This window comes from Nerophis ophidion, linkage group LG08 (genome assembly GCF_033978795.1).
Source record: "Nerophis ophidion isolate RoL-2023_Sa linkage group LG08, RoL_Noph_v1.0, whole genome shotgun sequence".
Taxonomy (NCBI): Eukaryota; Metazoa; Chordata; class Actinopteri; order Syngnathiformes; family Syngnathidae; genus Nerophis; species Nerophis ophidion.
This window is the reverse complement of record NC_084618.1, coordinates 54,271,142-54,284,291: the sequence shown is the minus strand read 5'-3', so window position 1 is coordinate 54,284,291 and position 13,150 is coordinate 54,271,142. Positions and strand designations below refer to the sequence as shown.

At 40.3% G+C, this 13,150-nt stretch overlaps 2 protein-coding genes across 4 annotated transcripts in view; both read left to right on the top strand.

Annotated features, from left to right (window-relative positions):
- Positions 1-1,165: 1,165 nt before the first annotated feature.
- Positions 1,166-2,975, top strand: LOC133557938 (transmembrane protein 238-like). The gene has a single exon (XM_061908918.1). The coding sequence runs from the start codon at positions 1,321-1,323 to the stop codon at positions 1,894-1,896; it is 576 nt and encodes a 191-aa protein (XP_061764902.1). The 5' UTR covers positions 1,166-1,320; the 3' UTR covers positions 1,897-2,975.
- Positions 2,976-6,966: 3,991 nt separating this feature from the next.
- snx29 (sorting nexin 29) overlaps positions 6,967-13,150 on the top strand; it is a 350,232-nt gene continuing 344,048 nt past the window's right edge. For all 3 annotated transcript variants that reach the window (XM_061908913.1, XM_061908914.1, XM_061908915.1), the window contains exons 1-4: positions 6,967-7,346; positions 7,797-7,861; positions 11,248-11,300; positions 11,423-11,547. In XM_061908913.1, coding sequence (XP_061764897.1) covers positions 7,340-7,346; positions 7,797-7,861; positions 11,248-11,300; positions 11,423-11,547 — 250 coding nt within the window. In that variant the 5' untranslated portion in view covers positions 6,967-7,339. The remainder of the gene's footprint in view (positions 7,347-7,796; positions 7,862-11,247; positions 11,301-11,422; positions 11,548-13,150) is intronic.

Sequence of the window (13,150 nt, the reverse complement as noted above, 5' to 3'; positions counted from 1 at the left end):
TGTCGCTTTTTGATACAGTGCCGTCTGAGGGATGGAAGGTCACGGTCTTTCAATGTTGGTTTCCGGCCATGCCGCTTACTTACGTGGAGTGATTTCTCCAGATTCTCTGAACCTTTTGCTGTTATTATGGACCGTAGATGTTGAAATCCCTAAATTTCTTGCAATTGCACTTTGAGAAACGTTGTTCTTAAACTGTTTGACTATTTGCTCATGCAGTTGTGGACAAAGGGGTGTACCTCGCCCCATCCTTTCTTTTGAAAGACTGAGCATTTTTTGGGAAGCTGTTTTTATACCCAATTAAGGCACCCAATTAGCCTGCACACCATTTTGGATGTTCCAAATAAGTGTTTGATGAGCATTCCACAACTTTATCAGTATTTATTGCCACCTTCCCCAACTTTTTTGTCACGTGTTGCTGGCATCAAATTCTAAAGTTACTGATTATTCGCAACAACAAAAAAATGTTTTATCAGTTTGAACATCAAATATGTTGTCTTTGTAGCATATTCAACTGAATATGGGTTGAAAATGATCTGCAAATCATTGTATTCCGTTTATATTTACATCTAACACAATTTCCCAACTGATATGGAAACGGGGTTTGTGTGAACACTTTTTGGGTGCACTGTAGTAACATTGTTTTGGTGGTGCAGGGAAACATGAGTGAGGGCGTGGGCTGTCTACTCAGCCAAGAAGAGCGGTGCTGAGTGGGTGTGGTGGTGGACCATCTGGAATTACAGTCTGTCAACAGGTTTCTGAGAACAAGTGTGTGACAGACGATATATCCCCTTCTCTGTCGGGGGTTGACTGCACTCGGATGACTGAGGGAGTCATGGAAGAATATGACGAGACAACGTTTTTCGACGGATCCGAGAGTTTGACCCCTGATCCTCGCTCGGACGCCTCCTCCGGCTGGGCCTACCTCCACAAGTCCGTCATCACCATCGCGATGGGGTCTATGATGTCCACTGCAGGCGTGGTCCTCTTCCTGCTGCAGTCCTCCGGGGTGGTGCGGGGGGGCCGCCCTGTCCCGTCCGCCTGCTTATCTGTCGGACTGATGTTTGTGGTAGTGGGCCTGGTTTGGATCCCTATACTGAAAGAAAAGAGAAGGCGTCGATGTTACTACCAAGAGGCTTGAAAAAAAAAAACCACCTCCCGCCCCCGCTTGTCCTGTTCATGGAGCCTATTCCAGCACAAAAAGAGTGAAGACTGAGGGCGTGCTGCCTGTACTAGAGCCATCCTAGTCTTTGCATCATCACAGCTAAACAAACCAATGATTCAACTGTCAGCAGGCTGCCGCGGCTTCATGTCGATAATCACATGCGCACATTGAACTTTGGCCATTTTGTTACCGAGCACAATTACACATGCTCCTTCTGCTGGTCTCCACCCCGCATTCTCACCATGTCCACCTCCGTGCAGATGGAACCGGTCCTGGAAAGGAGGTACGGAGGAGTTGGACGCTGCAAGTGCTCCTTCTGGTTCGCGGTAGCCCACGACATACTGGGCGCGCTCATCATGATGGTGGGGGTCTTCGGAGGCCTGGTGATCCACGACCTCTTCATCTACGCCGGCGCCATCGTCATCTTCCTCAGCCTCATCTGGTGGGTGTTCTGGTACTCCGGCAACATCGACGTGTCGCCAGACGAGCTGGAGGACGACGTGGGGATGTTGAAACCGAAAAGCAACAAAGGACTGAGACGGGTGGTGGGACAGGCGTCCAGCCGACTCTCCAGCGGGATTCGGAACTCTTTTGGAAAGAATGGCAGGTCAAGCCCCAAAAAGGGTTCAAACGGTGGGCAGCTGCAGAGCACTGACGTATCACTCTTCACTATTTACGATGCGGACATTGCCTCTTCGTCAAAACAACTTTTCAGAGAAACACTGTCCATATAATGAACTAAAATGAAGCGGCACTTGTCTTACATGTATTTACTCTGCTATTGCAGTGCACACTTAGCTAATGATTAGACAAGGCTGGAGTTCTGTCTATAGATAAGTTCACATGCTCTTATCTAGGCTGGCTGATTAGATACACATCGTGTACGAACGCTGCAAAGGAAAATTATGTCGAGATTATGGAGTGCAGTGTCAGTGCGCCAATAAAAATAAAAGTGCCCTATGAATCTTCCTCAGCAACTTTCATCCATCCATTTCTACCGCTTGTCCCTTTCGGTTATAAAGAATATTTCACTCTGGAAGATGACATCATGGCAATATGCAACAGTGTCGTTATCAAAGTTTTCATTTTCAATCAATATGTATAGCAGTGGTTCTTAACCTGGGTTGGGTGGAGCCTTTGCCACAGAGGTAAAGACACATCTGACTTATCGTGTAAATAAAAAATGCTCCCGATCAGCGTATTATGGATTCCCCCAAACAATGTCCCCTCTAATTTTCCATCTGATTTGCAGGTTGTTTGATCGATTGAAACGTTTACCCGCAGATTGAAATGAAGAGAATACATTATATGAAACTGTACAGTTCACACAGTACAGTACATATTCCGTACAATTGACCACTAAATGGTAAAACCCGAATAAGTTTTCCCACTTGTTTAAGTCGGGGTCCATGTTAATCAATTCATAGTAATGTGTGTAAGGTGTGTAATTTGTTGTGAGTTCATGCACTGTTTGTTTTGTTCTTTAAACAAGGTGCTGTTCATGCACGCTTATTTGATCTATCTATCATGCATGCTTATTTTTCTTTAGTCAGGACATACAATCTATAGTTGTATTCTCACATGCTTTGTCTGAATTATTTGTATTATCATGACTGTATTCTGTGTTTTGGTTTTATTAGTATCTAATTATTCAACACAGTAGTTTCAGTATACACAAAGTTACTCTTCTTGTTGACTAATCTGCTGTATCAGGGCTGTCAAACTTGTTTTCTTGAGGGCCACATTACAATTGTGGCTGCCGCATGTAACAGTGAATACATACGAAATTAAACACCATAGCCTCATTTCACAATTGTTTTTGGACTACAATATTTTTTTTATCCATCAATAACAGATTGATGAATAAATTGCTTTGAAACTGGAAGTCGAGGCGACAAGCAGATATTTAGGTATTTATTTTTGATAACCCCTAAAATAGTTTGAATAACTTGTTGCACGACAATTAAGTTTCGGAGATGTGCAGTTGCATGCGGTACATTTTTTGCTGTCAAAATTAAAAGAATAAATGCACATAGCCAGAAAGTGCTTTATTGACGCACATTATTCACAGGCTTTTGCGGCCACATTAAATAATTGGCAGGCCAGATCTGAGTTTGACATGTGTGCCTTATATGTTGTCATTGATTGTAGTTCGAAATGTCCACTTCAGTCATTTGCATTTTTATAAATTTTTGCTGGGTATTGCTGTCAAATTGTATACAGTACATTTATGTAAATTTAGTCTTCGTGGAAGAAGGTTTGTTAAGTAGACCTACCACAACTGCATAGAGAATCTTGATCTTTTATATTATGTTATGCTATGTTATGTTATGTTATATACATACCAGGGATGTCAAACTGGTTTTCATTGAGGGCTACATGGCAGTTATGGCTGCCATTGGAGGGCCGCTTGTAACAGCGAACAATGTATGAATTTGCCAATGGATTTCATTATTAATTATATGAATAGTTTTAAATAAACTGCTGATTTTACAGTAAAAAATGTTAAATTAACAAAATTCTACTGTAAAATTGTGTTTTTTAATTTTTAATTTCCCGGGATCCCACCGGAAAGAGCTGGACTAAGTGGGTGGGGAGAGGGAAGTCTGGGCTTCCCTGCTTAGGCTGCTGCCCCCGCGACCCGACCTCGGATAAGTGGAAGAAGATGGATGGATTTTACGGTAAATGGAAAACAGTACCACTTTTTTTGTGTGTGTGTGTGGAGGGAGGGAGGGCATTTACGGAAAAAGCTGACAGTTTAGTTAAAAGGATTTTACTACTAAATTAATATTGTTTTTTTATATATTGTTAATGGAAAAACAGTACAAGTTCCTTTCTTATTCTGGCAACTGAGCAGCCTGTTTTATTACCGTAAAAACAAATGTATCATTTTTCCATTTACAATGAGATTTTACAGTAAAAATATGGCAGCTCAGTCAACAGAATTTAAACGCAAAACAATTTTAGTTTTTTTCTAATTTGCAGTAATATGCTCGAAATGTATTGTCATTTTTATTAATTTGATGGGTAATTTACTGTTAAATCATAAGTCAAGCAGATATTTAAGTATTAATTTTTATCTAGACAAAAAACGTTTGGGAAGTATGATAATCCATCCCATCCATCCATTTTCTACCGCTTATTCCCTTTGGGTTGGGGGGGGCGCTGGTGCCCATCTCAGCTACAATCGGGCGGAAGGCGGTGTACACCCTGGACAAGTCGCTACCCCTTCACAGGGCCAACACAGATAGACAGACAACATTCACACTCACATTCACACATTAGGGCCAATTTAGTGTTGCCAATCAACCTATCCCCAGGTGCATGTTGGAGGTGGGAGGAAGCCGGAGTAGTGAAGTGAAGTGAAGTGAATTATATTTATATAGCGCTTTTCTCTAGTGACTCAAAGCGCTTTACATAGTGAAACCCGATATCTAAGTTACAATCAAACCAGTGTGGGTGGCACTGGGAGCAGGTGGGTAAAGTGTCTTGCCCAAGGACACAACGGCAGTGACTAGGATGGCGGAAGCGAGGATCGAACCAGCAACCCTCAAGTTGCTGGCACGGCCACTCTACCAACCGAGCTATACCGAGTAACCGTAGGGAACCCACGCATTCACGGGGAGGACATGCAAACTCCACACAGAAAGATCCCGAGCCCGGGATTGAACCCTGACTACTCAGGACCTTCGTACCGTGAAGCCCAAGTATGATAATATACTGTAATAATTGTTCCAATATTGGATACTGTTTAAGTTGAAAAGGTATGCAATTTCAAGCACCACATATATTTTTCTGTCAGAATGAAAAAAAATCTATTACATTTAGTGAGAAAATATGAAGTACTTCAGTGACACAGGAGTTTGCGGGCCAGATAAAATGATGTCGCGGGCCAGATCTGCCCACGGGCCTTGAGTTTGACACCTCTGTTATATACAATAATATAACATACACTATGATATATTTTATTATTTCATTTACCATATAACTGGACTCACTGGTGACGGTGGCAGAGAAGAGGACTGTGGAAAAACTAGTGAGCATCCTGGATGACGCCAGTCACCCTCTGCATACCGTTATCAGTAGCCAGAGGAGCCTGTCTAGTGCTAGACTGTTTCCTTCCAAGTGCAGGACCAATAGACTCAAAAACTCCTTTGTCCCACACGCCATTAGACTGTACAACTCCTCTCTGGGGAGGGGTGTGGGGGGTACTAGGATGACAGGGGATGCAAAACAATAACAGTGCAATATTTTTTCATAACATGGGCACCACGGTGGAAGAGGGGTTAGTGCTTCTGCCTCACAATTTGAAGGTCCTGAGTAGTCCTGGGTTTAATCCTGGGCTCGGGATCTTTCTGTGTGGAGTTTACATGTTCTCCCCGTGACTGCGTGGGTTCCCTCCGGGTACTCTGGCTTCCTCCCACCTCCAAAGACACTTGCTACCATCAAGCAGGCGCTACAGGTGCATCAGAGCCAGAATAAACAGGCTCAGAGACAGCTTTTTTCCCAGAGCTGTCACCATGTTGAACTCTAACTTATAATAATAATAATTCACCTCTGTACAATATACTGCCCTAATACCCTACTGTGCAATACTACCCTTCCAGTGCAATACGTCCGACACTGATTGTTATTCATCACTTCGGTACTCTTGTCTTGTTCTGTATATTGTACAGTATTTTGTATTTCTACAGTGTTTTGTATATTGTACAGGATTGCTTGTTATTTTTATTGGATTGTAGTCTGTTTAATTCAATTGTTAGTTTTTCCTTTATTACCTCTGGTGTTATTTATTTTACCCCATATTTGTTCCCACAACTGCACCTTAAGTTGGAGTCTTTAATCTCGTTATATGCAAATATAATGACAATAAAGTATATTCTATTCTATTCTAGGTTGATTGGCAACACTAACTTGGCCCTAGTGTGTGAATGTTGTCTGTCTATCTGTGTTGGCCCTGTGATGAGGTGGCGACTTGTCCAGGGTGTACCCCGCCTTACGCCCGCATGCACCTGAGATAGGCTACAGCGACCCCGAAAGGGACAAGCAGTAGAACATGGATGGATGGATGGATGGTCACTACTTTCTAGTTTCTCTTGTTAAATTCCTATTTTACAGTTATATTTTTATTCTCATTGTTTTGTTTTTATCTTTATTCTTATTGTAAGATTTTTCCATTTTGTTTCCATTTATACCCCCATTATTTACTTTTTACTTTTTAAATTCGATCTCAATTCTGTACACTGCTGCTGGAATTGTATTTTTCCTGAGGGAACTCTCCCAAAGGAATCAATAAAGTTCTATCTATCTATCTATCTATCTATCTATCTATCTATCTATCTATCTATCTATCTATCTATCTATCTATCTATCCATCCATCTATCTATCTATCTATCTATCTATCTATCTATCTATCTATCTATCTATCTATCTATCTATCTATCTATCTATCTATCTATCTATCTATCTATCTATCTATCTATCCATCTATCTATCTATCTATCTATCTATCTATCTATCTATCTATCTATCTATCTATCTATCTATCTATCTATATTTTAGTTATATATGTGACATGATTATATTATATTTACATGTTACATAACATGACTTGAATATAATATAACATAACATACACATATTAAACTATAATAGATCATATTACACCATATTGGAATGAAAAAAACACTTTAACAGATGATTTATAAACATAATATTGTTAGACTACATCTCCCATCAACGTTTGCGCGAGGGCATATGACAGCTGGGTGTTTTGTCACGTGACCACAGACCGCTCAGTGGTCAATATTCCGCTTCCGGTTTTCGCAATGTCACACAGGCTGTGTTGAGTGAACACGCTATAAAAAAATACTACCAGCATTATTTGAGTGGGAAAAAAATAATTTTCGTGCTTGGCATTGTGTGTAACACTCACACTTGTATGTCCACCCGCGGAAGTCGCTCATGCGCGGCTACTGAGTCACCACCGGCAGGCCTCCTCTCACCGACTGAGCATCGCTCCTGGAGCCGCGTTGGGGTGTGCCAAACTCGGCCACGGAGGCAGCATGGGTCCGGCCCCTCGCTAGCTTCGGTGGTGGATGACTAGCAGCTGCACTGCACTGTCATGAAGCAACATCCAGCTTGAATGTTACCGCGCCTCAACTTTTGTTGTCACAATGAACGGTAAGTTGGAATTGTGAAACAGTTGAACACATTGTACCCGTCCCTATGTTTGGTTAAATGTATTCATGTTTTCCGAGATACAGTTATATACAGTAATATAGAATTACCATACAATAAATAAATAAATACAAAATATGTATATGTACCAACAAATTCACTAACATCACGGTCCATTATAAAATGAACGATTCATGTAATTTCTAACATCTACATAGAAAAATATTAAATTCCCATGCATTCATTTATTGATATGTATGTAACTTTGGGTGTGGCAGTTACTTACAGAACCAACTCTTATTTTGTACTGACATGCGAAAGGATGCCTCTTCTTGCTATTAGCAGTTGTGTGATCATCTTATATTTATTACCGTGCATGTGATTATTATGCATACAAATGCGGCCAGTTGATCCTCCCTAAAACCCGAATGTGTTTTTTCTTGACTTTCACAGGCACTCTGCAGAGTGACGCCAAAAGACAGAACCTCCTGGAGAGGCTGTTAGATGCTGTCAAACAAGTCAGTGTCATTATTTGGAAGTTATAATTCTTTGTTGTAAATATGACATTCTCAGGGCATTCAATCGATCGCAGCTGGACTGTCCGGTTTGTCTCAGAAGACGTTTCGCCGAGCAGGCTTAATCAGTTCATGCTCATAGACTTCTCAGCTCGAGTCTGCAGACTCGAGGGACTTGAGATGACCAATCTAAGTCCATGCAAAATGATTCGGATGAATAAGAACATCCATAGACATAAATATGACATCCTTTCAAACATCATTCCCAAATAACATTTACAGTAACAGATGCAATTGATTAAATCTGCATGCCATTTTACGCAAGGACTCACACTGCGCTGTCATTAGCATGACTTTGCACACAGTACATGGTTCAAGAGGACAAACACAATTTTTCTTTTATCTTCACAAAAATTACAAATCTTAAGGTCAAATTTTAAACTATTCTCACCACTGCTTGCTATAGTTAAAGGGGTTATATTATGCAAGACACGTTTCTTGCCTGTCGGTACCTGTTTCTGTGTATTCGGAATCCCCATAAGTGCTGAAAATGTGAATGAAAATCATGGAGGCCCTGAGGAGCAATGTTGCCAACCCCACAGTAAGGAAAGTAGTTATTTGCTGTCCAAAAGGTCGTAGCAAGATGTTTTGATTGATTGAAACTTTTATTAGTAGATTAGACAGTTCAGCACATATTCCGTACAATTGACCACTAAATGGTAACACCCGAATAAGTTTTTCAACTTGACCACTAAATGCTAACACCCGAATAAGTTTTTCAACTTGTTTAAGTTGGAGTCCACGTTAATCAATATATTAATCACGATATTGCCTTATTTGTATAATTGTCACTGGCATTACGATTATTTTTAATTATAGGGTGACATGACAATGAATAAACATTAAAATTTCGCCCTGTAAACCAAGGCGCAAACTGCAGCAGGTTTGAACATGCTAATTTCACTTGCAGTCTAGACACTGATGCTGTCTCTTACAGCAGCTGGGACTGCTGCACGAGGCTTCTGTCAGCCTCACTACCTGTGAGGTTAGCATCACAGCACCACCCACTGCTCGTTAAGGATATTCACTGCAGAGTAATTCGGGATTTTATGTCTCCAAAACATCGGAAAAAGTCTTTAGATTTGTCGATAATCGCGTTTTTCTGAAAAAAATGAGTTGTAAAGTTGCCCGATTGAGCAAGGAAGTTGGCAACACTGTTGAGGAGATGGTTGTAAAACAATTTTAAATTGTTCCAAATAAGCCGTTCTAAAAAAATTATTTTATTTGTTACATTTGTTAAAACTTGTGACAACAGCATGGTAGAGGGTTTCCTGGAGACCTTTGCCTAAGTCTGCCGTTTTTATTTTCGGAAACGGCAGTTGTCCATGTAGGACTCCATGACCAAAAAGCCTCTGTTAACCTCCAACCTCATCTAAACAAGTAGTAACTTTTGTGTTTTGTGACAATGTACCTACTTGGAGTATCGGACGCCGTGGTCTCGCGAGAATTGCAGACGAACATGGAAGCACAGAGCCTGGCTAAGAAACCCATTTCGGTCCAATGGGAAATATACAGAAGGATTTACCCAAAACTTCATTTAATCACGAGACAGTTCCTACAATTTATCCCAACGATAGATGCTATGAAACAGTAGGTCTAGTAACTGTAGATATTACCAATGTTTCTCTGAATGGAGTCCATATTGAACAAGTTAAAGAGGCCAGGTTGCTGGGAGTTACAATAGATGAAAGACTATCTTGGGCCACTCACATTAAAAACATAGTAACAAAAATGAGCAGAAGCATTTCAATCATAAGAAGTACCTATTTTTTTTACTAACACAACTACGATGTAATTTATACAATCCCTTGTATTGTCACATATTGACTACTGCCCAGCAATCTGGCCTTAACATCTAAACAAGATGTAAATAAAATCCAGTTTACCCAAAACAGAGCTGCCAGACTACCTCTCCATTGCTCATTTAGGACCGGCGTTGAGATCATGCATCATGAATTGTCATGGATGAAAGTTGGTGAAAGACTAGCGTGTAGTTTGATTTTATTTTTAAAAAACATCTATACATAAAATAAACCTTCATATCTGTATTCTCAGCTGTTGCTTGCTAGTGGCAGTCAGAACTACGGTACCAGGCTAGCCCTAAGAGGTGCTCTCACTCCGTCTTAAACCCAAAAGTGATGTTTTGAAAAAGACTGTAATGTATCGGGCAATCACTTACTGGAATCGACTTTCACAATATCTGCTATCAATCACCAGCAGAGTGGGTTTTAAGAATAGACTAAGAGGAGAAGTATTGCGGAAAGAGATTATTCTAGATTGTACCTAATGTCATGACTGTTTTTATTGATTATTGTGTATTTTATTGATTATGGGATAAGCAGTAGAAAATAGATGGATGGTACTTTTTCGTCACTTATTGTTTGTCTTTCGTACACTAATGTGTATATTTTAGGCCATTGGTTCTTTGTTTTATTTTTGCAAAAATATATATATCAATTTTTATATTGCTATTTTTATCTTTGGTATGAAAATTATTATGTAACATAAGTTATTATTATTGTTTTGGTTCTTTGTTGTTGCTAATTTTGTATTATGACATTTTATTATTGGATCATGTTGTACTGCATTTTAATCCTTTGTTTTGTGATTGGTTGATGTTTTTTGCCTAGACCCCAGGAAGAATAGTCTCCACTGCTGTGTAGACTAATGGGGATCTCTAATAAACTAATAAACAATGTAATGATACATTAGCAATGTGGCTTTATCTTACTTGGACTACAAATAGATGAGATATAAACAGGCTACATAAAGTGCAATACTCTTGCATGGATGTACATAGTGGTTTTAAATAAGGATGGAGGCTTTATGATAACACAGCCATTATACCTGTACACCTTTATGGACTGAAAGGCGTTGAAAGAGGAAGCTTAAAAAATTTTTTTTTTTGAGAAGCTTTAATCTCTTCAGTTCTGAAGTTTATTCTTCTCCGCTTTCCTCTCGTTGCGGGAATGACTCCAGCATCGTACATGTACGCTGAAATCAAATTCCCTGCTGTTGCCAATTTTAATAATAAGTAGCGTATAGTTCTAATTCATGATATCTGCTGTAAAAACTAAAACTACAACATTGCTGACTGGGCGGAGTTGCAGTGGAAACTTGACAATGGGTCTATAAGGCTAAATTTACACAGAATTATTAGAGGTTATGTAAACCATTATTAGAGCACCATTATTAGAGGTTATGTAAACCACAACAAAGTGTTTTAGATGTAGATTAACAATGATAATAGGACCCCTTTAAGATAGTGGGTCAGATGATCTGTTACAAAGTGTTTAATATTTAATTATTTGTTTGTTTTTGTTTACCAGTGCCAAATCCGTTTTGGAGGAAGGAAAGAAATTGCAACAGACTCAGACAGCAGGTAAGACCATTCAAGTCGCCCCGCAGTGATTCCTTTCTCAGCAGGGGAACAGAGGGGTTATTCATTTTCTGTAGGAGTCCAAGTCACTTTAAAAGTAAGCCGTCCTCTCCTTGCCTCTGCAGGGTGATTTGTCTTTGCGCCCAGCTTGAAGCCGTGCTGCAGCATGGCTTGAGAAAGAGCAGAGGTCTTGCCCTCACCGCCGCCGCCATCAAGCAGGCTGCTGGCTTTAGCAGCAAGGCGGAAACAGGTACAATGCTAGGACAGGATACGCATGTGTCATCTGTTTGCCAACAACCAAAATGGTTCGAAACATGGTACATGACGTTTATATTGTACTATTTCTAGCAGCTCAGATTTCACAAAAAGCTTCTTAAATAGACCTTTAAAGAGCAATGTTGTCCATGAAGGGGAGACCGGGGCAAAGAGACAGCACTTCTGATGTTTATTCATTTATGTACCGTATTTTTTGGAATGCAAGTCGCTCCGCAGTATAAGTCGCACCTGCCGAAAATGCATAATAAAGAACGGAAAAAACATATATAGGTCGCACTGGAGTATAAGTCCCATTTTTGGGGGAAATTTATTTGATAAAACCCAACACCAAGAATAGACATTTGAAAGGAAATTAAAAAAAAAAAAAAAATGCACAACAGGCTTAATAAGTGTACGTTATATGACACATAAATAACCAACTGAGAAGGTGCCTGGTATGTTAACATAACATATTATGGCAAGAGTCATTCAAATAACTATAAAATATAGAACATGCTATACGTTTACCAAACAATCTGTCACTCTTAATCGCTAAATCCCATGAAATCTTATTGGTCTAGTCTCTTACGTGAATGAGCTAAATAATAATATTTGATATTTTACAATATTGTGTTAATAATTTCACACATAAGCCGCTCCTGAGTATAAGTCGCACCCCTGGCCAAACTATGAAATAAACTGCGACTTATAGTCCGAAAAATACGGTATATAAAACCTATAACCTATAAGACCATGAAAATAAGATTTTTTTGGAGAAAAAAGTTTTCGTGTTAATATGGTAAACAGAGGTGGGTAGAGTAGCCAAAAGTTGTATTGAAGTAAGGGTTCTGTTATTTAAAGTAATATGATTCAAATAAAAGTAAAACTTATTATGTAAATAATTACTTAACTAAGTTGGTAAATATTTAGTGAAAAAACTACTCAAGTGCGGACTAATTGGTGAGTAACGTCTGATTATTAAGTACATTTTCTTGGTATTTGCACTTAACAATGTTTGTTCGCATATGTGTATGTGACTTTTCTACTACCATCGATCCATCCATCCATCTTCTTCCGCTTATCCGAGGTCGGGTTGCGGGGGCAGCAGCCTAAGCAGGGAAGCCCAGACTTCCCTCTCCCCAGCCACTTCGTCTAGCTCCCGAGGCGTTCCCAGGCCAGCTGGGAGACATAGTCTTCCCAACGTGTCCTGGGTCTTCCCCGTGGCCTCCTATCGGTTGGATGTGCCCTAAACACCTCCCTAGGGAGGCGTTCGGGTGGCATCCTGACCAGATGCCCGAACCACCTCATCTGGCTCCTCTTGATGTGGAGGAGCAGCGGCTTTACTTTGAACTCCTCCCGGATGGCAGAGCTTCTCACCCTATCTCTAAGGGAGAGCCCAGCCATACGGCGGAGGAAACTAATTTCGGCCGCTTGTACCCGTGATCTTATCCTTTCGGTCATGACCCAAAGCTCATGACCATAGGTGAGGATGAGAACGTAGATCGACCGGTAAATTGAGAGCTTTGCCTTCCGGCTCAGCTCCTTTTTCACCACAATGGATCGTTACAACGTCCGCATTACTGAAGACGCCGCACCGA